The following is a 20,373-nucleotide window of genomic DNA, read 5'->3' on the forward strand; positions in this document are numbered from 1 at the left end:
GGAAGGTGCACCAGGAACTGTCCCAGGAGCTTGCGTCCCAGCTGCAATCTATCACTGAGAGGCAGGATGCAGCAGGGCAGGGTCCCAGCCTCCATTCACCGCAGCTCTTGCTGGGGTTGGTGGATTCCAGTCAAACTCCTGCAGCGACCCTTGTTGACGCCTGGCGTCAGGTGCTCGACTGACTGTCCTGGTCCCTCCTTTCCTTCCAGCCCCTCCCGCCATCACCCCTTCAGAGACCTCCGCCCTGCCTGCCCTGCCCATCTCTGGGGTGGGAACTGAGAGGTCGGCTGTTTCCTTTAAGGCCTATCCCAAGATTTCACCGGGGGGAGGCCAACGGCGGAGCTGGTTTGTGATGTGGACCCTTCACCGGGACGGGGCTGCGCCCCTTGGTCCTTTCAGAGGAGCTGTGCCCAGCCGCAAGAGCAGCAGGAAGGGGGCTGGGAGAACACAGAGACACGGAGCCTGGCACAAGGCCCTCCAGTGCAGGCAGCCAAAGGACGAATGCAGGGGAGGGCACAGGGAGCTGCGAGGTCCGGGTGAGCAAGCAGGGACGTTACCATGCGCAGTGGGACTCTCTGCACAGGAGGGTGTCCCCAGGAAAGAATCGTGCCCCGAGGCTGCGAGGAGCCGCCAAGGGACCCAGTGCACCCACACAAAAGCCAAGCCACTAGCCACAGGGGCAGGTTTTCCCCGCGTTGCAAAGGGCTCAGCCTCCAGCTTCTCCTGTGTCTGCTCTCTAGCAGCACCGCACATGACGCGCAGGTTTCTGCTGCCGTACCAGCGGGCAGCGAAACACACACCACGAAGCAGATGCTATTCAGGCAGCAAATTAGATGGACCTCAGACAAAAAGCAGGGTCTGGGACCCAGGGGCACCAGGAGTCTGAGACCAATGCCTCACTCCCGGGGCGCCTGCAGCAAGGAACGGAAGACGGGCAGTGAGGAAGGTGGGGTCTGGCAGATACCGGCTAGAATCTCATCTTTGTTCCGGCAGCACAGAGGAGCCAGAAAGCTGCTGGGTCTCCCCAGCTGAGATGTCCCCGGTGGTACCCCACCCCCTCTGGCCCCCACCGCCGCATGGGTGGGTCAGGGCGGGAGAGGGGTGGACCAAAGCACTAATGCACTTAGTTCTCTTGGGCTGGCACGCTGGCCCCACGTGGCTATCTGGAGGTTAGAAGAGCCCCAGGCTACTCTGATGTGTGCTAGGGCTGGGGCTGCCACAGAACCACTCCCAGAAGCAGGGAGCGGCAAAGAGCTCGCTGGTGCCACCTCCCCCGGCCATGCCCAGTGTGTACGCGTGGCAGAGAAGGCAGCCCTTGGGCTCGAATTTGGGTTCTGCCCCAATTTCCTGTGTGCCACGGGGCAAATGACGTGCCCCTTGTGTGCCTCAGTTCCCCGTCGGTGCAGCTGGGACAAGGCCCACCAGCCTGGGAGTCACCCTGCAAAGGGCTTTCCGATCCTGGGGTGGAAGATGCTAGGGAAGGGCGAAGGGCAAAAGCATCATGTAACAAAATAGCGCCCTGGCGTCTGCAGCTGTCACATCCTCAGCACGTCCCTACCTCCTCCTCACCTGCTGCCACCAAGCCAACAGGGACAGTGCCCAGCTGGGACAGCATGTAGTGAGGGGGAGTGGCCTCCCGCTGAGCCAGAGGGGGAGGAGCCAACCACTGAACCTCGATGGGTGGAGCCTGAGCAGACTGGCGCCTCCCACCGGAAGTCAAGGGGCGGGGCAGGAACTATAAAGGCTGAGCCCTGTGGCTCAGTAGAGAGCTGGTGGCCGGAGGAGACAGATGCCCCCCGCCCGCTCCCAGAGGCAGGGTTCAAGGAGAGCCATTGCTTCACTGAAGACTGGCCGGAGCCTCTGATGCTGCCAACTGATCTGAACCCAGAGGGTGGCTGGGCCCACCGCTGGCTGCTTGTCCCGAGGAGATCGAGGGCACCCCCAGACCCAGGTACACCCCAAGGGGAGGGGAGGAAGTGGCCCAGGGGAGGCTCCCCGCTGACCCAGTGGCTGACTACTCCACCGCTGTTAGGGCCCTGGGCTGGGTCCCGGTGGAGTCGGGTGGGCCTGGGTCCTCCTACCCCCTGCCACCCTACCCTAGAGCGGCAGCATCCACCCCGGTGGGCCAGGAGGCCTGTGTTCGGTGCCCTGCCCTACCGGAGGGCCTGGGCTCCTAGACCCTTCACTGGTCTGCCCTGCCCCAAGGCGAGAGCCCCTGAACTGCTTCCTTGCCCTACCTTGCCCGAGGGCCAGGGGCTATACACCACCGTGGCTAATTCCCCCGTCAATAGATGAAGAAGATCTGTGAAGTAGCGAGGCAGAGTGGCAGCGGGAGGAGCCAAGCTCAGAACCCGCTACACAGGGACAATCCACACTGACCTGTTCTTTCCCCTGGTACTGGCCTGCACGCGGACCAAGGGGCTTGGAGAGAGAATTCACGTTAAAGTCAGTCCACCCATTCCGAAGCCATATGAACAGCAGCTCCCAGCACCAGTCCTGCGTGGCGCATGACAGAGACTCCTGTGCCGGCTGCCTGTGACCAGACTCAGTGAAGAGGTTCCTTTATGGGATTGTTCATTCCCAGGGCAGGAGGCCCACCACCACTCCCACTTAAACCAGCATCTGAATCCCACTTAAACCAGCATCTGAATTCACTGCAAATGCTGACCCTGGAGGAAGCACACAACGAGTCGTAGAGCCAAGCCGGAGAGGGCAGAGCTTTGAGATGGAAATGACAAGTGGCTCTAGAACCACTGACAGGATCATTGTCGACTTGGCACATACACAGCAGCACATTCTTACACCCTGGCTACAATCAATGAACCAATTCATCTTGTCTGAGTGGCTGTCAGGTGAGTTTTGGCACTTCCCCTCGCTGCGTATATCATCCCACACGGCCATAACCCGGAGTGCAAAGCAAACTGCTTGTGTCATCAGGACTCAGAGGGGCGGTGCTCACAGCCCACTGGTACATCAGTTTAAGAGCTCCTGGCTACGTTCCTGTTGGCATTTAATCTCTCCGATCATTTTCTCTACCCTACTTTCAGGGACAACGCCCACTCCAGCCCTGGCAGAGCCCTGAGGATGTCCTTCCCGCCACCCTTCCAGCACAGACTCAGCCTCACTCTTCCCCTGGAGTGAGCAATTCTCCCCCATCAGCCAAGTATGGGAGAAAAGCAAACACCTTCTCCGACAACGCACAGCTAGGATCTGAAATCTTCCCTAGGCACGCTGGTTACACAGGCCACTTCCTCGTGCTGAGCTCCACACGGCAGCAAGGGACATACAGGGTCAGGGATGCACCATCGCTCACCCGCCGCCCTCAGCCATGGACGCAACGTTTGGAGATGGACGGAGGGAAAAGACTGAAAACTGACTGCGAGCCCCAAGTCAGCGACAGATCAGCCGACACATTAGAAAGGGGAGCTGCACTGCTTCTCCCTGCTCAGCCCTTAGCTGGGCTGCTCAGATTTGTACACGGCCCTGGCAGGCGGTAGTCTGCCCTGGAACAACACAAACACACTGCATGCCTTCTTCTGCTGCAGGAGGGAGCCAGTCCCCCTGGGCTGGATAGAGACATGGATGTAGGGTTGTCACCTGATGGAGGAGGAGGGGAGGGGAGGGCAGTATTTGCATTTCCTGGGGAGTTAGTTATGGGAGTCTCAGACGTGTTTGTTGTCGCCTCACTCAGCTATTCCAGCCCTCTGACACCCGAGGGAGAAGGACCTAGAAACGCTGTCTCCTGCAGAGTCGGTCTGGGCTGACCCAGTTGGGATGCTGCACCGTAAATGCCACATTCTTTCTGCACAGGAAGGGGCAGGCGGCTGAGACCTCGGCACCTGCCTTGCGTCTGCCAACGCAGCAGGAATGAAAGGCTCAGGCTGCCCCTCGAGCCAGGCAGGACTGGAGCTGGCCAGGCCGTGTCTGTGCGAAGCGTTAACCATTCTCCCAGCAGCGCAGCTCCCCCGGCAGAGCTTGGACTGAGCCCCTGTATACAGCCACTGCGGGCAGCACCGGGGAGCTGCTCCAGTCCTACGGCAGGGCTGCGAGCCCCAGCGCGCCGCCCCGAAGGTAGAGATACCAGACAATGCCAGGAGTTCACACCCCTCTCTGCACTCTCTGAGACAGGGGAGCAAGTCCAGCTCCCAAGGGAAGCCAGGGTCCCCGCACAGAAAGCCTCTGGCACTAACAGCCCCCTGCGGGCAGGTTCAGCAGAGCCCAGGGAGCCCGAGCGCCCCGCGCACACCTACAGGGTCTCTCCAGGGCCGAGATGGGACCCGTTAGCAGGCGAGGTTTGGGAGGTGCCCGTTCTCTGCACAGAGGACTCCAGTCTCCAGGACTCACAAGCAGAATCTCTTTAATGCTGCCACCTCAACGTGTAGGAGAAACAGGGCCTCTCTGGTCTACGCCACCAGGCCGCTGGGGCCAGCCTGAAAGCTTGAGGCTACCCTGCTAGGTAGATAGAGGAGGCAGGGTCCCTGCAGTGCAGCTATGCAGCACCCCCGTGGCTCTGACCTTTCCGTTCGGGTCCAGAGTTCATGGCTCTGCTTCCCCTCCCTGCCCCGCAGCCATGCATTATCTCTGGGGAGTAGTTAAGCGTCTGCGTGCTGGAGCTGTGCAGCCTCAGCTGTCCAAAGAGATACCCGGGGGGGCGGGGAAAGTGGCCTGGTTGCCAAAGTCTGGCTCAGCTGGGCTCAGTGGCCGTCAATGCGGTGACACGCTCTGCAGAGCAGCGTCTGAAGCTGCATATGCAGCAGCCCCTTGAGGTGAGCTCGCTGCTCACCTGGCTGGAGTTGGTTTTCGAGAGCCTGGGTCCTAGCTGGAGTGTGGGCTGAGCAAAGCCCCTGTGACAGGGCGGGCCCCTTGGCAGGAACAGCCCCCGCCCCGTGTTGCCCAGGGGGAGGGTGCCTTGGCTTCCTGGCCAGCCAGCCTGCAGGCTCCTTACCTTGTTCTCAGCAGGAGTTGCTGCCGGATGCTGCTGCTTAGTGATGTTCTCGACCAGACACCAGCAGATCCTCTTCTTCTGCTCCTGGGAGTAAGCCTCCAAACTTAATAAGCACTCCGCCTTCTGACGTAAAGGGAAGACAGGCAGAGAGCGAGGTCGTTAGCAGCGTGTCACAGGGCTCGGGCTTTGTTTGCAGACTACAAGCTTCCCCAACCCCATCTCGGATGAACGTAAGTGCAAGTGGAGAGCTCACCCCGAGCAAATGCCCATCGCTTCAGGCACTCAGGAGCCAGCGAGAGCGAAACACAGGGTAAGATCAGGTCTGGAGTGGCCCGCTGTCCAGGCTGGCTGCAATGCCCAGCAATGGGGTTTTTGTTCCCAGTAAGTGGGAGCGGGTGGTGAGATATGGATACAGTGTCAGCAGCATTGCATCACCCGACACCACCGTGGAAATGTGGCTCTTGAGCTAATTCAGAGGCTGGAAATTGCTCTTTGCTGTGTGCAAACAGCGCGAGGCTCCGTAGCCGGCACTAAGGAAAGCCGCCAACCCAGGCAGCGCAGGAATAGGGCGAATCCAGGGAGGAGCTGTAACAATCAGACCTGCACAAAGGGGCCAAGGGGGGGGCACAGAAGCATCCCTTTTCCTTTGACTGAGGGGCAGGGGCAGCAGGTTCACGTGAGCAGCGCGCTGTATCTGTGAGCAGGCAAAGCCAGCAGGAGAGACTGGGCGTGACACTTCCTGGGGTACACAGGGTTGGGAAGCACCTTGCTGCTGCCTGCCCTTAGTATGACAGACCCCTGCCTGAGATCAACTCCCCGACGCCACTGGCCACGGGCAACACGAGCCGTGCCCTCAGCCGACGCAGGCCCTGCTATCCCTCTGCAGCACGGTCCAGCCTCCGAGCATCCCCCTGGCGTGTCCAGACCCTGCTCCACCGGACACACAGAATTCACAGATCTGCCCTTCCCAACAGTGCCCCCAGCTTTCCAGTGCCCCTCAGGATCCCCGCTCCCCTCGACTTCCAGCCCTTCAGTACGTGTGGAGTGAAATTTAACACAGAACCGAGATTTGGAAAGAAGCAAGTGGAATTCATGGCAACAAATGGTTACATACCAATAAATCACTAGAGCTTTCTAGAGCCTAAACATCACAAGACATTCTCCTGTCTCAATGAGGTTAGCTCACCCCAGCGCCTCTCAGTCAGCATTCACCAACCCCAGCCGCTCTGCTGCCAGCCTCTGTTCATAAGGCAAACCAGCTGGCAGCTTGCCTCCCAGGTGAAGGATGCCTGACTGTACCTCTGCACCCCAGATCTGGTTCCAATGCTTATTTGTAAACAGAGCACCCTCTGCTGCTGGTGTTCTCCCGCAGAGAACCTCCCTCGGAGACTCTGCAGTCTCTTGATTAGCTGTTTGCTCAGACTGTAAATAGACGTCCATTGTGAAGTTTACATTACTAATTTAACATAGAGTCAGACAGGTAGATAAAAAGTTTCTTTCAGGCAGGAAACACTTATCACCTTCCGGTGACCGGCTCCAACTCACAGACCTTAAGAGCTTCATTGTTCAGTGTAGATACAGAACTCCTTAGTATTACCCACACATACAGCTCACACTGACTTGTGGCAACAGAGACCTCACGTGATGCCCTCTGACAAGCTAGGATGTAGAGACCAGACCCAGCGGATTGCTGTAACCCTTATGCACCCCTGCCCCTCTGCCAGGGGGCACCCAGAGATCCCTGGGTCACACGGAGGCAGAGCCACCAGGAACAGACTGTGCTGAGGGGAAAAAACGATGAAACCCATCCTAAGCAAGGGGCATCTGCCCAGAGCAGCTCCCAGGCCCTGGTGAGCCTGTGCACCCCATCCCAGTTTGTACTTCAGCTCTCCCAGCTGCTGGGACCCCACCCCAGACACAAACTTCTCGGCTTTCCCTTGGCCTGTTCCCTGGGTCAACTCCCACCCACATCAGCTGCGAAGCCCTCGTGCACACCTCCCAGCCTCTGAACTGCCACCCTCTAGCCCCAAAAGCAACACGCGAAGCCTTGGCCCTGGCAGATCTCCCTTCACGTATGGCCCAGCAGTACCTGCAGCTGGTTGATTTCACTCTGTGGTTAATCCTGCAAAACAGGATTGTAAGAGTGACCTGCAAGGAATAAAATGTAGCTCTTCTGCCCTTTTAACTTCCTTATGTGTTTTTTGCAAATGAGTTTTTCTATCAGAAAGGTGAGGTCTTGGCTACTCTTTTTTCCTGGAACGCTCTGTGGGTGACTGGGGATCTTGCAGGTTTGTGACATCACAGGCACCATGCAGCTGGGAGGAGAAATGCTTTTTAGGCTTGGTCTACGCTGCCGGTGAAATTCGGCGGCAGTCGAGGGGAGATACACAAGCTACATAAAGCAGCTTGCATATCTCCTGTCAACTTCCTAACTTCTACGTAGCGTGGCATCACCACTACGCTGTGCCGACAGGAAATGCCCTTCCATCAACACAACATTAATCTTTTTGCAGGGATGGATTAATGCTGTCAACTTCCAAATCGATTGAGCAGGTCTCCACTGCCACTCAAATCGATCCTGCAGAATCGATCCGGCGGCGCTGACAGTGCCGCCATGAATGTAGACATACCCCTAGTCAGATTGTTAAAATACTCCTGGGGGAATTCTGTGACACTGAGCATGTGCAGAATCCATGTCCCCTGCAGATTTCTTTGCTTCCCCACAGAAAAATGACTTCTGACGGGGAAGCAAAGGGAAGATACAAGAGCGGTCACATGCCCCTCCCCAGTAGCGCAGGCACATTGGTTCAGGTGCCCAGAGCAGTGGGTGGAGATGTAAATCACCATGGGGGATAAGGGGAGAAAGTGGGGCTGGGCGTGCATCTGGGGAGACATCAATCACCCCAGGGGGCAAGGCCGGGCGCGCATGCGTGCAAGCGAGACACTGACCCTCTCACTCACTATTGCGACTGGCCCAGCGTTGGGAGACAGGACTTTGGGATATTGCTGAGGAGGTAGATGTAGGGCAGGTTCTGTCCCCTCAGGCAGAGCAGAATGTAGCAGCCTGCCTGCTTAGTGAATTGTTCCCATGGGTCTTAGTGAATTCAGCCAGGAGCATAAAACAGGTGTAAACGTTTTAAGGCTACTTTATATTGCCAGAGTGTTGCAAAGGATCCTTATTGTAAAGGAATAGTATGGCTTTATAAATGCTTATGGTGCTTTAGTGATTAGAACCGGTCTAAATTTTTGGACTGAAACATTTTCCTATCAAAATCTGCCCCATGAACTGTTTAATATTGAGCTTTCTGGGGATGGCTGCATATATTTGTTACTAATAACTAGAACTAAAGGCTCAAACCTAGCTACATTACTATTGGACAAGGAGGTTTGGGGGATTTCCTCCAGTGCTCCACACGCCAATTCTCCATCCACTGTATTGTGTTGTTTTTGACAAATAAAATATGCAGCATTTTAAAATATTGTGCACAGAATTTTGTATTTAATTTTTTGACGCAGTATTCCCCCAGGAGTATTTAAAATGCTCTGCTTTTTGTTTGTTTTATTAAACTCATTTAATTCATATGTCCTACAAACTGTTGGGAGAAAAGCTCACTGAGTTAAAGAGCAACACCCCTCCATTTCAACTAAGGACAGGAAAAGCTCCCACTCTAGTTCTCTGCTCCTCCAAGGAGACTCCCAGAAAACACAGGGAAGACCAGACATTTCAAATATATCTAAGGTAAAAAACAAGTGAAGTATGGAAAACAAAGGGCTTCTTGGACCTTCTAATCCATCATCAAAATAAAAAAATAGCACAAACCCAATAGCATCTGTCAAGCTGCCTGCAGTGACTCAGGAACATGAGTACCAGTCTCAGCACAGACTGTTAAGAGGCAGGGCACAAACCCCAACTTGGCTGAGAGTTTTATACATAGATTTTACCAACCAACCATCAAATGTAGATCTCACACCAAAGACAATGCTTGTAGCCAATCCTGTAACAAACTATACACAGATTTATTAATAGTAAAAGGAAACGAGAGTTATTACAAGGTTAAATAGTAAGTTTCAAAAAGTAAGAGACGCTTCTATAACAAGCAAGTTCTATAGGACCTTTAGGGCTAACCGAGGCTAAGCACTGGGGAGCTCTTGCTTGTGCCTAGAAACCTTGTCCCCCAGTGTCCAAGTCGCAGAGAAATCCAGTTCCTTCTTGTTAGGGGTTTTTATTCCCCTCCTTCCACGTGCTCTGAGCTGATGCGAGGAATCCCCTTGCATGACTCATTATCATGGGGGAATAACAGAACAACAAAGTCTGTTGTCCTCTTTAATGTCCCACAATAGTCCATCTGGTGTCAACGGGCCTTCCCTGTTGGTCAGGACTTTCTGTTGGAGACCAGATTTCAAACTAGTTAGCGTGTCTCTCCTGTCTGGTAACTTACAGTAACAGACGCTCACAATACAAACCTTCAAATATTAACTTACACTATGGGGTACAGAGGCTATAAGTGAGATTAATGCCGGCAGCCATTCACAGGCATTCAATAAAGTCTAAATAAACACTAAATACATTCCTCTCATTCTAATACCTGCTTTAACCACACTAACACACAGGCAAGCCAGACTGATTCCAGCTATGGATTTGTCAGTCTTTAGTTGAGACATGGGGACCCTGGTGGGAGCTAGCATCTGGTCTGCCAGTGTCACAGCCCCATTTGCAAGTGACCTTTAAAAAACCCCATCTGGGGATTCAGCTATCACATCAGCAGTAAAAACGACAAGAGTTCACTCCGGCTGTGAAACTGGAAGGCTTGCTGCTGGGCTGGGCCTTGGAGGTAATGTTTGCTGACACTGGTTCCGTTCGAATCCTCTTTGCGTGGGGATTTCCAAAGGGCCTAAGGGAGTTAGGTGTGCAGTTGCTGGTGACCGTCATTGGTAGTTAGGTGCCAACATCCCTCCACTGCTTTGGAAAATCTCCCCCTTTCTATGTATTTTTAATAAGGCTGAATTGTCTGCAAGTTGGGAGCTGCAGGGGGCATTTTAATAATCCATAAACCAAACCAGTCCTCTTTAGCAGAGGGGACTCCAGGATTCCCCTGCCTGCTTCCTTCTATCCTGCCCAAAGGAGTCCTGTCCTGACAATGCACCCCTTTCTCTCCTTTCTGCTCCAACATCTACCAGTGCAGTTCTGAACATCTAGAGCAAGAGTGACATAACGCTCCTTTCCTAGCCCAGCACACCCAGCCTCCGCCATCCCATGGTCTGCAGGCCCAAATTCCGATCTCCGCCTGCCTGTCAGGCTGCACCAATCGGATCTGCATTATGCTCAGGTTGATACACCATCTTTGGAACTTGCCGAAATAAGACGAGTGCCAGCATCCACCAGTGTACCAAAATCATGGCACGAAGGGAGCCTCTGCCCTGCCCTGCCCTGCCCTGCCCTGCCCTGCCCTGCCCTGCCCTCCAGGTCTGCAGCAGCAGAAGCGAATGATTTAAAAGAAATCAAGAGAGCCTGATAGAGGTAAGTGGAGCTAGGGGGAGTCATGTGACCGCACAGATCCTGTAACTAACGCATGTTCCACAGGCTACAGAAAGCTTCAGCAATTCCCCTGTATTCAAGTACATTTCATCTCCGCTTTATTGAGAATGATTCAAAGTTGCCCTGATTGTACTTTACAGTCCCTTTGCTAATCAGATTCGAGTTAAGTTTGGCAGAATTCAATTTTTTTCTTATAATTTAGACAGATAATATCTATGTTTATTTTTAAGCTTTTTATTATTTTAATCAATGTACATTTTCATAGTCGCAGGAAATTATTGGGGTGCCCGACAATAGGGTCAGACAGTAAGTAGATGCTGCGATTCAAGAAGTTAAAGCTTTGTGACTGTTAAAGAACAAATGGTCACATGTCAAAATACACCAAGTAAATATTCTTTAATCCAACTCTAAGAAGTTTAATTTCTCAAGCAGCATTTTTCTCACTTGGCCTATCTGTATAGTTCCCGTCCACTTGGCCTGCAGCAGTGCTCAGTTCACACTGGTTGTTCTAAGACAGGTAACCCCACTTGCAGATAAGCCAGAGAGGCACCTTGGAAACTGCAGCATGGGACTGTTACGAACAGCTCTACTGACGGGAGAGTGTCCCAGGGAGCCAGGGAGCGTGGGGTGGAAGATCCCCAGAGCTCTATTCTGCCTTTAAAACTCAGGTGTCACCTAATCTGGGAGCACAAACCCTGCCTTCATGATAATCAGATGGACACTGTGTGGCACCACTACAGGACACAGTAAAGGCTGTGTGGGGGCCCGAACTGTGCATCTCCAGACCCCCACGGGTTGGATTTCTTTGATGTTTAGCATTTCCACCGGGGAATGAGAGCTCACAACCTGGGGGCTCTGCGTGGGCACTAAAGATCTCACAGCTGTTTCCCTAAGAGAAGGAGCTTGCCCCAGTCTCCTTGAACCAAATGCCCCTTCCCTACACAAGTGTGATCAGCAGCACTCGGGTGCCACTCCTGACCCTGCAGCCAGCTGCAGTGCAGTGGTGAGGCAGGTCTGGCAGAGCCTGAGCATCCTCCCCTTCCTCTGACAACCAGCCTGTGTTTGTACACTGCTTTGGCATCCATCCGGAGAGGGTGACCCGATGTCTCAATTTTATAGGCACAGACCTGATATTCGGGGCTTTTTCTTGTACAGGTGCCTATTACCCCCCATCCTCTGTCCCGATTTATCACACCTGCTGTCGGGTCACCCTGCCCATAGGGCAGGTGTATGAAGGGTTAACCATCAGCCAATACAGGGCTCTCACAGACAGTGCTTGTGCCCTCAGGCTGCGCCCCTGCCTGTGCGCTGAGGGCCATGCGCGTTGTCAGGATGGGGCAAACTCAGGGCCTACCCAGCTGGTATCCCAGTGCAGATGCAGTTCCTCCATGCTGCCCTCGGCTGTGAGAACCTTCCTAATCATTGTTTATGTGTCTGTGTCAGTTTTGTATTAGAAGTTCTAAATCTGTCTGGTATATTTGTATTTGAAACTTGTGCTGTCTTTCTGAGTAACATCCCAGCAGGAGGGCAGCAGCACGGAGCCTGCTCAATGGCCCATCAAGGGAACTCACAAGTACAATGAATCCAGTGAAAGGACCCCAGGGCCGCATCTTATGAGTCACCAGGACATGCAAGAACATGCCTAGGGCCAGGGGATGCTGCGGCTTTTCCAGGCCATGTGCCGTGTGGCTGGGTTCGGGACAAGCCATGTGACAAAGGGACATAAAAGGCAGCTGCACCATCCCCATCTCGTCTTCATTCCTGCTTCCTAAAATCCTACCTCTGGATCAACTCATCTACAACTGAAGCTGTGAAACAAAGGACTGAGACCCATCCAGGTACTGGGTGTACAGCAGAAGGACTATACAAGCCTGCAAACGCCACAATTCTGCTGAGAAACTGATATATATGGACTTTAAAGGCATCTGTGTGTATCTGATTGCTTTGACCATTTAACATTTCTCTTATTATTTATTTATTTCCTTTATAGTAAACCTTCAGTTTAGTTACTAAAGGATTGGCTGGCAGCGTGGTATTTTGGGTAAGATCCATACTTATATTGCTCTGGTACTGGGGCTGACCTCACTGGGGATCAGGAGAACATTTTGGTAAAGGGAACAGAGTTTGAATAACTTATCTCTTTACTGGGCCTCGTGGCTGATTGGAGCCAGAGACTGAAATGCAGTAAAGGGGGCTGTGTCACTTCTTGTAGTTAGCTTCCGGCTAACCAGCGTGGGGGATCAGAAGCACTGTTTGTGACTGGTTGGAGAATCTAACTACAGTGTTAGCCACCAGTGCTGGGAGAATCTGCTCTCCTTTTGCAGCCTGCCCTGCCCTTGGCATTTTCAGGTGGCTGCCTAGGCGTGGACGGGTCACACAACCCGAGTCTGGGACCCTCCGATGTCGTGGGAAGGCAGAATGCCTGGCAGCCAGCGGATCCCGCCACCCTTCTGCACTGAAACGCAGCCCAGCCCAGCCCAGAGACAGCCTCTGCAGGCCTAGCTCAGGCACCAGCAGTCCCGCTCTCGTTTTCATTCAGGGTGGCTGCCGTTCCCCTCCCATGGGTGGAAAGAGAAACCGTGGTTGGGTCTCGCAGTGCTGGGGGAGGAGGATGCAGATGGCGTGAGGGAGACATTTGCGACCAGATAAAGTGCCCGACAGGAGCGCTGCCAGCTGCTTTTTAGCTGGCTGTGCACACGCAGCTTTTCAAAAACATGTTATTGCAGGAGATCAGCGTGGGCCGACGTGGGACCCCCCAGGGCAGGGCTGGCCACAGGCTGGGGCTGGATAATAACAGAGCAGCAGGGAGACACCGGGGCCCATCCCAGACAGCAAGGGTCCGACTCAGCTAGTCTGGGGGTCAGGCCATTCCTGGTGGGGTCAGGGGACCCCAGGGTAGACACAGGCACCATTCGGATAAGCAGCCAAAGATCTCAGCCCTTCAGGTGCCTCTGCCCCACAGCCTGGCCCAGCTCTCCGGGACAGTCAGGCCCATTCACCCCGCCTGCTCCCTGCTAACTGAGGAGGGGGGGGATTGCACGAAGCTAAATGGTGGAGCAGGGGGCAGGTGTGGTGTCCAATGGCCCTGGGGCAGGAGCAGGGCGTGCTGGAGCCCGGCACCAAGTGAGGGCAGTGGGCAATGGGGCCCGCTGCAGACATCTGTGCCTCTGTCACACTCAGTGGCCGGTGCCCAGTTTTGTACCCACCAGTCTTACAGACGCTGAGCGCTGTGGGGCAGAACCAGCTCTCTGTTCTGTTACACAGCACCCAGCTCAGCGGGCTCCTGGCGCATGACGGGGGCTATACCAATAACCAGCAGTGACCAGCGGTAAGAGCCACCAGCAGGGTTTTTTAAATGAAATCTTTAGTTTCTGTTTGCAGGGATTTGTCTGCAGTGGGGCTGTTCTCCTCTCCCTGCCAGCACCCTGGCCCCACAGCCCCAGCCCCTGCAGAGCAGGGGGTGTTTACAGAGCTCCCCCCACCGACAGGGATGAGGTCGCTCCTTGGAGATGCTGCTGCAATGGGAGAGTGAGCACAGTCTGCCCCCCCTCCCCTCACCCCACTCACACCTGCCACAGATGCATTCCTCCTCCAGCCTCTGTAGACAGGCTTGGATCAGCTGGAGAGGAAGGGTATCCAGGCCCAGATCACCCCACCGCTCTGCTCCTGCACCCCTGGTCCAGCGGTGCCAGGCTGTGCACAGCTCGCTGTGGTGCGGAGGTGGGGAGGGAGCCAGCGGGAAGGATGAAGCCTGGGAGGCAGACACACCCTGCACTATCTGTTCCCTCTGGCACCGGCCCAGACAGATGCTAGCTCTCTGTGGCTGTGCCGGAGCCGCAGCTCCAGTGATGCAGAACAGGACTTACAACCCGGCAAGGGAGCGCCTCCCCGCTGATCTGACTGGGTAGCAGTCTCACTCCGCTTGCTGTCTTCACTGAGCAAAGGTCGCTCGCTCGCATTCCTGAGATCTACATGCCCCAGAGCAGCATGGAGTGGAGGTGCCAGGGCAGGGCCCAGCCCAGGGACTCTCTCAGCATACGTGCGATGTGCCCAGCCCACTGATGGCATCACCAGCCGGGTGGAGAGCCGGGAATCTGCCATCAGAATAAGTCAGGGGCACGGGGCAAGGATCCGCGACAGTCTGCAGGTGACCGCAGCTGCATGGCAGGGCGGCAGAAAAACCCCATTTACAGAGACTGGCCGCACAGTTGCCCTGTCCTGTTCGAAACCGGTTCAGGGATGAGCACAGGTGCCTCAGCAGATCGAACCGGGTGGGCAGTGGTTGGGTCAGTGATGAGGAGCGTGATTAACTCGTTACGCCAAGCAGATTCCACCCTCATGTCCTGCGGTGACATAAGTGACCCTACTGGGCATCTAGCGGCCAGGCGAGCCGGTGGGGGTTGAAGAGGTCTGCGTACAACGGCAGGGCGCTGTTCTCACGGATCTTGGAGAATACGGGGCGAGGCCACGCTACTCAGTATCGGCAGCCATGGCAACGGAGCTGCCCGTGAAGTCCCAGTAACGATGCGCGTCACTTTGCTGAGCTCTACATGAACCAGCCTCATCCACATCGTGCTTCCCAGCAGCACCCGGCCCCAGCCGGGGAAGCTAACGAGCCAACCAGCAGATAACATCTGGCGCCGAATCTTGGTCATTTGCCATCGGACTGCGACTGCGGTGGGACAGAACTGGGACCCCAGGAAGAGTGATGCTGCCCGGGACACTGCCCTATGGGGCACTTAAAGAAAACGATCCCAGAATAGTGGAGTCACCCACATGTCCGGCCAGATGGGAGCCCCAGGGAACGTGTCACCTCAGTTCTGCTCAGCTTCGGGACCCTGAGAGGCCAACGCAGCCGTTCCCTAAGCCACAGCCTCCAATCAGACCGGGCGTAAGGGTATCACCTGTCTGAACCACCACTGCCCTCACCCTCACAAGTACCCCAGCATGATCTCCCTCCTTCCCCTCCTAGACACAGCTCTGTGCCCCTCCCAGACTGCCAAGGGACTACAGCGTGCCAGACACAGCCCTCCTATGGGTGCACAAACCCACCCAGCACCTCTTAGGGCAGCATCCACAGTCCCTCTGGACCCATTTTTGTGACTTGGAACTACTGGGCCTGGAGACTTCATCCACTGGCTCTTCCTCCCCAGAGGATGGAGCCTCCTTTATTCCCAGGGACATACCAGCAGCTCTTAGCCAAGAAACGTGTTCCTAGGGACAGCTGCTGCCAAGCCAGGGAGGAAAGAGAGAAGAGCTCAATTCTCCCCCGGGCCAGGCCTGGGCAGCCAGGACCCCACCACAGCAGTCAGCGTACAAAAGCGGAGGGCGAGAGTTTCAGGGGCTGGCTTCCCTGCGGGTCTCAATGGGAGCAGTGGTGTTTGTTGGCACGGTGCCCAGGTGTAAATGGCAATACACAATGCAGGGGACATTCTCTGTGCCTGGCCTCTCCTCCCGCCCCTACGGGAGGCCCCAGGACAAGCTACTCCTCCTCTCCTAGGAAGGCTGAGACCCTCCTTGCAGGAGGACATCCCGCTTCGGCCTTTCTCGGAGACGCCTCCTGGGCAGCCCACGGAGTCTCACAAGACAATGGCCATGCCAACTGCCCGGACATTGGGTACCTAGCAACAAAACACCCATGGATGCCCCCCCTCCTTAGTAAGCCCCCAGGGGTGACCAGCTGGAGGACAAAGGACTGGGGAAGGGCCATAGGGGTGTTAAGTGGGGGCTGCTGGTGGCAGAGAGAATCTCCTGGACCGGGACTAAAGAGGGGTGAGGGGGCTCTGGGCTGACCCAGCTGGACCATGCTTTAACTTTCTGGTCTCGTGTTAACCGAGGACTTTCTTTGCGTGTCCAGACATCTAATAAACCCTCCTGTTGTTACCACGCTCGCTGGGAGTTGCTCCAGAGTCAGGGAGTTGGGGTGCATCACTCCTTTTGGGTGGACAAGTCTCCCTCTGGTGTCCAATCCGGGCAGACTCGCTGCAGGGCCGCTCCTGGCGTGAAGCAGGGGGCTGAAGGCTCCCAGGTTTGGTCCCAAGAGGAGGTGAAGCCGAGGGGCTGACCCCCGTGGGACAGTGACTCTAAGGGGCTGACACACTGAAGGGGTCCTTCCAGGGACTATTCCAGAGCCGTGTGAGAGCATCAGGCCTGTGGATCCGTGACGCCCTCTCCGCTTCAGTGCTTACCCCAAGAGGCATGTCTTCTTCCGTATGGCTTCGGTAGGTAGCAACGCTGACAAATCTATATCTAGGTTTGCTAGCCGCACATTGCCACAGCAGTGAGCTGGTGAATGTCCTTCAGGCCCCTGGCAAAAGCCCGAAGGGGGTGCTCAGATGTGACGTGCTCCATCAGTTGTGACTGCTGATCACAGCCGCACAGAGGCGTTGGCCTCATTTTCCATTTAAACAGGGTTTGTCCACATCTCCCATGAGATGCTCCGAGGCGATTCAGTCTGCACCAGCCTTTCCGACACCAATCAAAACCCGGTGGCTCCTCGGCAGGGTCAACAATGATCTGTGTGTTTTGAGCAGTTGAAACACACCACGTGGCTCTCCGCAGAGCTTCAGCATTGAAGCGGAGTGTAAGGGTCTTAATGCCGTTCCATGGAGGGTTGTGGGATTTTAATCTTGCTTTTGGCGGGTTCTGCAGGTCGTCCTGCAATAGGATCCTCGTGTTTGCACTGACATGGCTAAGAAAGCGAGATGTCTGGGCAGCTCTCCTAATCTGTGGGGGCTGGACGTGTGCTAGGACCGGGAGCCAGTCGAGCGGGGTTGATGTGAGCAGTGTCCCTGACACTATACGCATGGCGTTGAGTTCAGTCTCGAGGAGCTGTGTGTGACTGCTGAGACCACGCTGGCACACAGTTCTCAGCCACAGAGGGCACCAAGGCAACCGCTGTGGTTTGTAGGGTCCCTGGACTGGAACCCCAGGATGTTCCAGTCAGTTTCCTGATAAGTGTGACATGAGACCTGACCTTATCACAGGTGTTCTGGAGCTTAAAAACCTCTAAGGATGGTTGTCCAGAAGGTCAGACTCCAGCCCATCTGTGTAACGAACCCCCTTTCAGGTAGATATCTCCCCCTCATTTAGCCTCATGGCCGATCACGACTATCTCCAACTTGTCACTTTTTGTATTGGGGGGCAAAAGAACTAAATGCCTCACCAATGCCAGGGAATAATCAGTTTGGTAATGCAGCCCAATATGCCATTCAGATGGAAGGTCCTTTTCTGCAGAGCGGATACCAGGGATTCTTCCTTCCTAAGTGGAGGACTCTGTTTGAACCTCATTAGGTTAGGCAAACTTGCTGAGGGTGCAATCTACCCCATCCTCCAGATCATTAATCACCTTATCACAGGTGTTCTTGAGGTGTTGTCAGAAGGTCAAACTCCGGCCCAGCGTAACGCCAAGTCTGCAGTATTAGCCATTCAGATGGAAAGCGGGTTAAGTCTGCAGCGTTGGCAATAATCAGCCATTGTGCTAAGATCTCGGGTTAGGGTGCAGCTGAGGGTATGACGGCTCGTGTGCTGAGCAACTTGGGCAACGTCATCCGCATCCATGAATTTCCTCAACTCCATCGCTGGGATATCCGCGGTGTACAAGCATCGGGACCAGGACTGAGCCCTGGGGGAGTTCTTGGTCTGCTGACCTGGCCACTGAGATGCACGTTACAGCAGTGGTCCCCGCGCATCGCTGCCAAAAGACGGATCGTTTGCCGGCAATGAAAGGCCCTGTCTCCAGAGGGTGTCATATGCCGAGGACAAATTAACAAGAGTAATTCCTGTCTTCAACTTACATTAGACCCTGCCTCCATGTGGCTGCTGAGTGAACACTGACCCGTATGGCTGGTGTAAATCCAAGGGAACTCTTTTGGCGTTCATGGGGTCCTTGAGTTTACACCACCAGCCAGGACACAATTTGATCCTGGTTGTACGAGGCCTTCATCCTGTTACTGGATGCACCATGTCAGGCCTTGAGCCTCCTGGGGCTTTGCCCGGGCTCAAGGATCCCCCACTGCAGAGCCAATCACAGGATCAGATCCAAATAGCAAAAGGTGCCATTTCCCTGACATGCGCCAGCAGGACTCAGGTGCAATGCCAAGGCAGGGGTTCAGGGACTGGCGCTCCAGCTTGAACGCACGCTCTGCATTGTATAACAGGAATGTATGAGTTTGAATGTGCTCATTGACGTGATTTTAACATGAACACACTTCACTTAAAAAAAGAAAATGACAATGCTATGGAAAGTCTGCCCGTGCTTCCTCACACGTTCCAGGGCAGAACCAGAGCTATCACCGTCACTGAATAGCGATATTGCAAGCTTCACTCAGAGGCTCCAGTCAGGCACAGACCTCTTCCTGCCAGACTCTGTGCAAACACACAGGAAGATGCAGTCTGTGTCCGAAGAACTTACAACCCAAACACTTACGTCCATCACAACCGATCTCTGACAGTCAATGGCCATTTCCTATTTGACTGTAAAGAATCATTATGGTCAGGTGACCTTTAAAACGATGTACAGTGATTTATTTGTGAGCGATTAGAGACAATCACTAATTGTAGCTTTTCTATTACACAACACTTTTCATGGAAGTTTGAAATCTCCACTCAGTTAAAAACAAATAAAGCAACTGATACGTAGCTAAAAGTATTTCAATATCCAGAACACACTTGATGCTATTACTAAAACGCCTACATTACTGGAAAAAGAAATCAATATTTATTCATAAACCGTCTAAAAGGATGATGGAACACCAGGTCCCTGGAGATCAGTGCTCTTCTCTGAGTGAGAGAGCAGCACGCTGAGCATGATGGAATCCCTCGCTACTTACAAAGCATTAAAGAAATTAAAGGGCTCATCACAGATGACATGCAGATAATAAATAATGAGAGGAGAGCTTCCACCAGCAGCTGCCTCAATCACATGAAACCACCGCTGCGGCCCTTGGGTCTGAGGTCTCTGCGCCCAGAAGCCATGGTGACGGGCACGCTGTAAACAAGCGTAACAACAACCACCTCCACCACCATTCTGGGCATGCAGCACAGTGTAATTCTTGCTAGCGGCTGGCCCACTGCCTCCCGGACAGAGATTCCACACAGCGCTGCGCACCACGGGAGACGTCCTTCTCAGACGTGGCCGGGCGCCTCCCACAGGGCTGAGCTACTATCACAGAGCTTTCAATAATGGGGCGTCCCAGCCCAGAGCCGGGAGCACAAACTCCCAGCCTTCTTTAGCCACCTGAGGCAAGCAGCGAGGGACACAAGCTGCTTTACTCGGCTTTGCAGATCAGCTCTCATTTGAATTCCCTCCTGCTGCAGCTCCTGCAGGCCTCAGCACCTTGTGCTGGATTGACCCTTCGCTGGTGAAGAGGAGGAAGGAGAAGGGGGCTGCAGTGCTGGTGAGGGAGGGGGAATGCAGCTGTGCTATCCCCACATGGACACTCGGAGAAGAGAGTGTCGGCAGCGTCCAAGGGAACCGGGCTGTCTAGCCTCCTGTGCATGCAGGGGGGGAGGCAGCTGAAACACTGCAGGATGCACTCCTGGGCTAGGTTTGCCAGCAGGCCCTAGCAGCTCTGCCTGGCCAAGACAGCCCACTGTGGTCAGGGGCGTCCATGAACCTGGCTGCGTAACACTGTCAGCTCCTTCTCCCACAGGCGTCTCTCCCATGGGGCTCTGGGCACACTCCTGTCACAAGTTCCTTGCTCCCCCGGTGCTAGCCTGGAAAGCGCTGCTCCCAGAAGGAAGCCGGCTCTGTTCCCACAGGCCGAAGGGAGGCTGAGCTTTGTGCCCAGGCAAAAAGGGAAGTTACGCAGCTGTGACCCAGGCTGGGCAGCGTGTCCATCAGGACGACCAGGGCTGACGTTGCGCTGGCTCTGGGAGGCACAGGCACCCA

The 20,373-nt window shown here is 54.8% G+C and overlaps 1 protein-coding gene across 11 annotated transcripts in view; it reads right to left on the reverse strand.

Annotated features, from left to right (window-relative positions):
- RGS3 (regulator of G protein signaling 3) overlaps window positions 1-20,373 on the reverse strand; it is a 193,338-nt gene that overhangs the window by 48,147 nt on the left and 124,818 nt on the right. For all 11 annotated transcript variants that reach the window (XM_067561509.1, XM_067561511.1, XM_067561510.1 and 8 more), the window contains one exon: window positions 4,946-5,068. In XM_067561509.1, the coding sequence (XP_067417610.1) occupies window positions 4,946-5,068 (123 nt within the window). The remainder of the gene's footprint in view (window positions 1-4,945; window positions 5,069-20,373) is intronic.

This window comes from Emydura macquarii, unplaced genomic scaffold (genome assembly GCF_026122565.2).
Source record: "Emydura macquarii macquarii isolate MOO-44397 ecotype Brisbane River unplaced genomic scaffold, CSIRO-AGI_Emac_v2 contig_2417, whole genome shotgun sequence".
NCBI classification, from domain to species: Eukaryota; Metazoa; Chordata; order Testudines; family Chelidae; genus Emydura; species Emydura macquarii.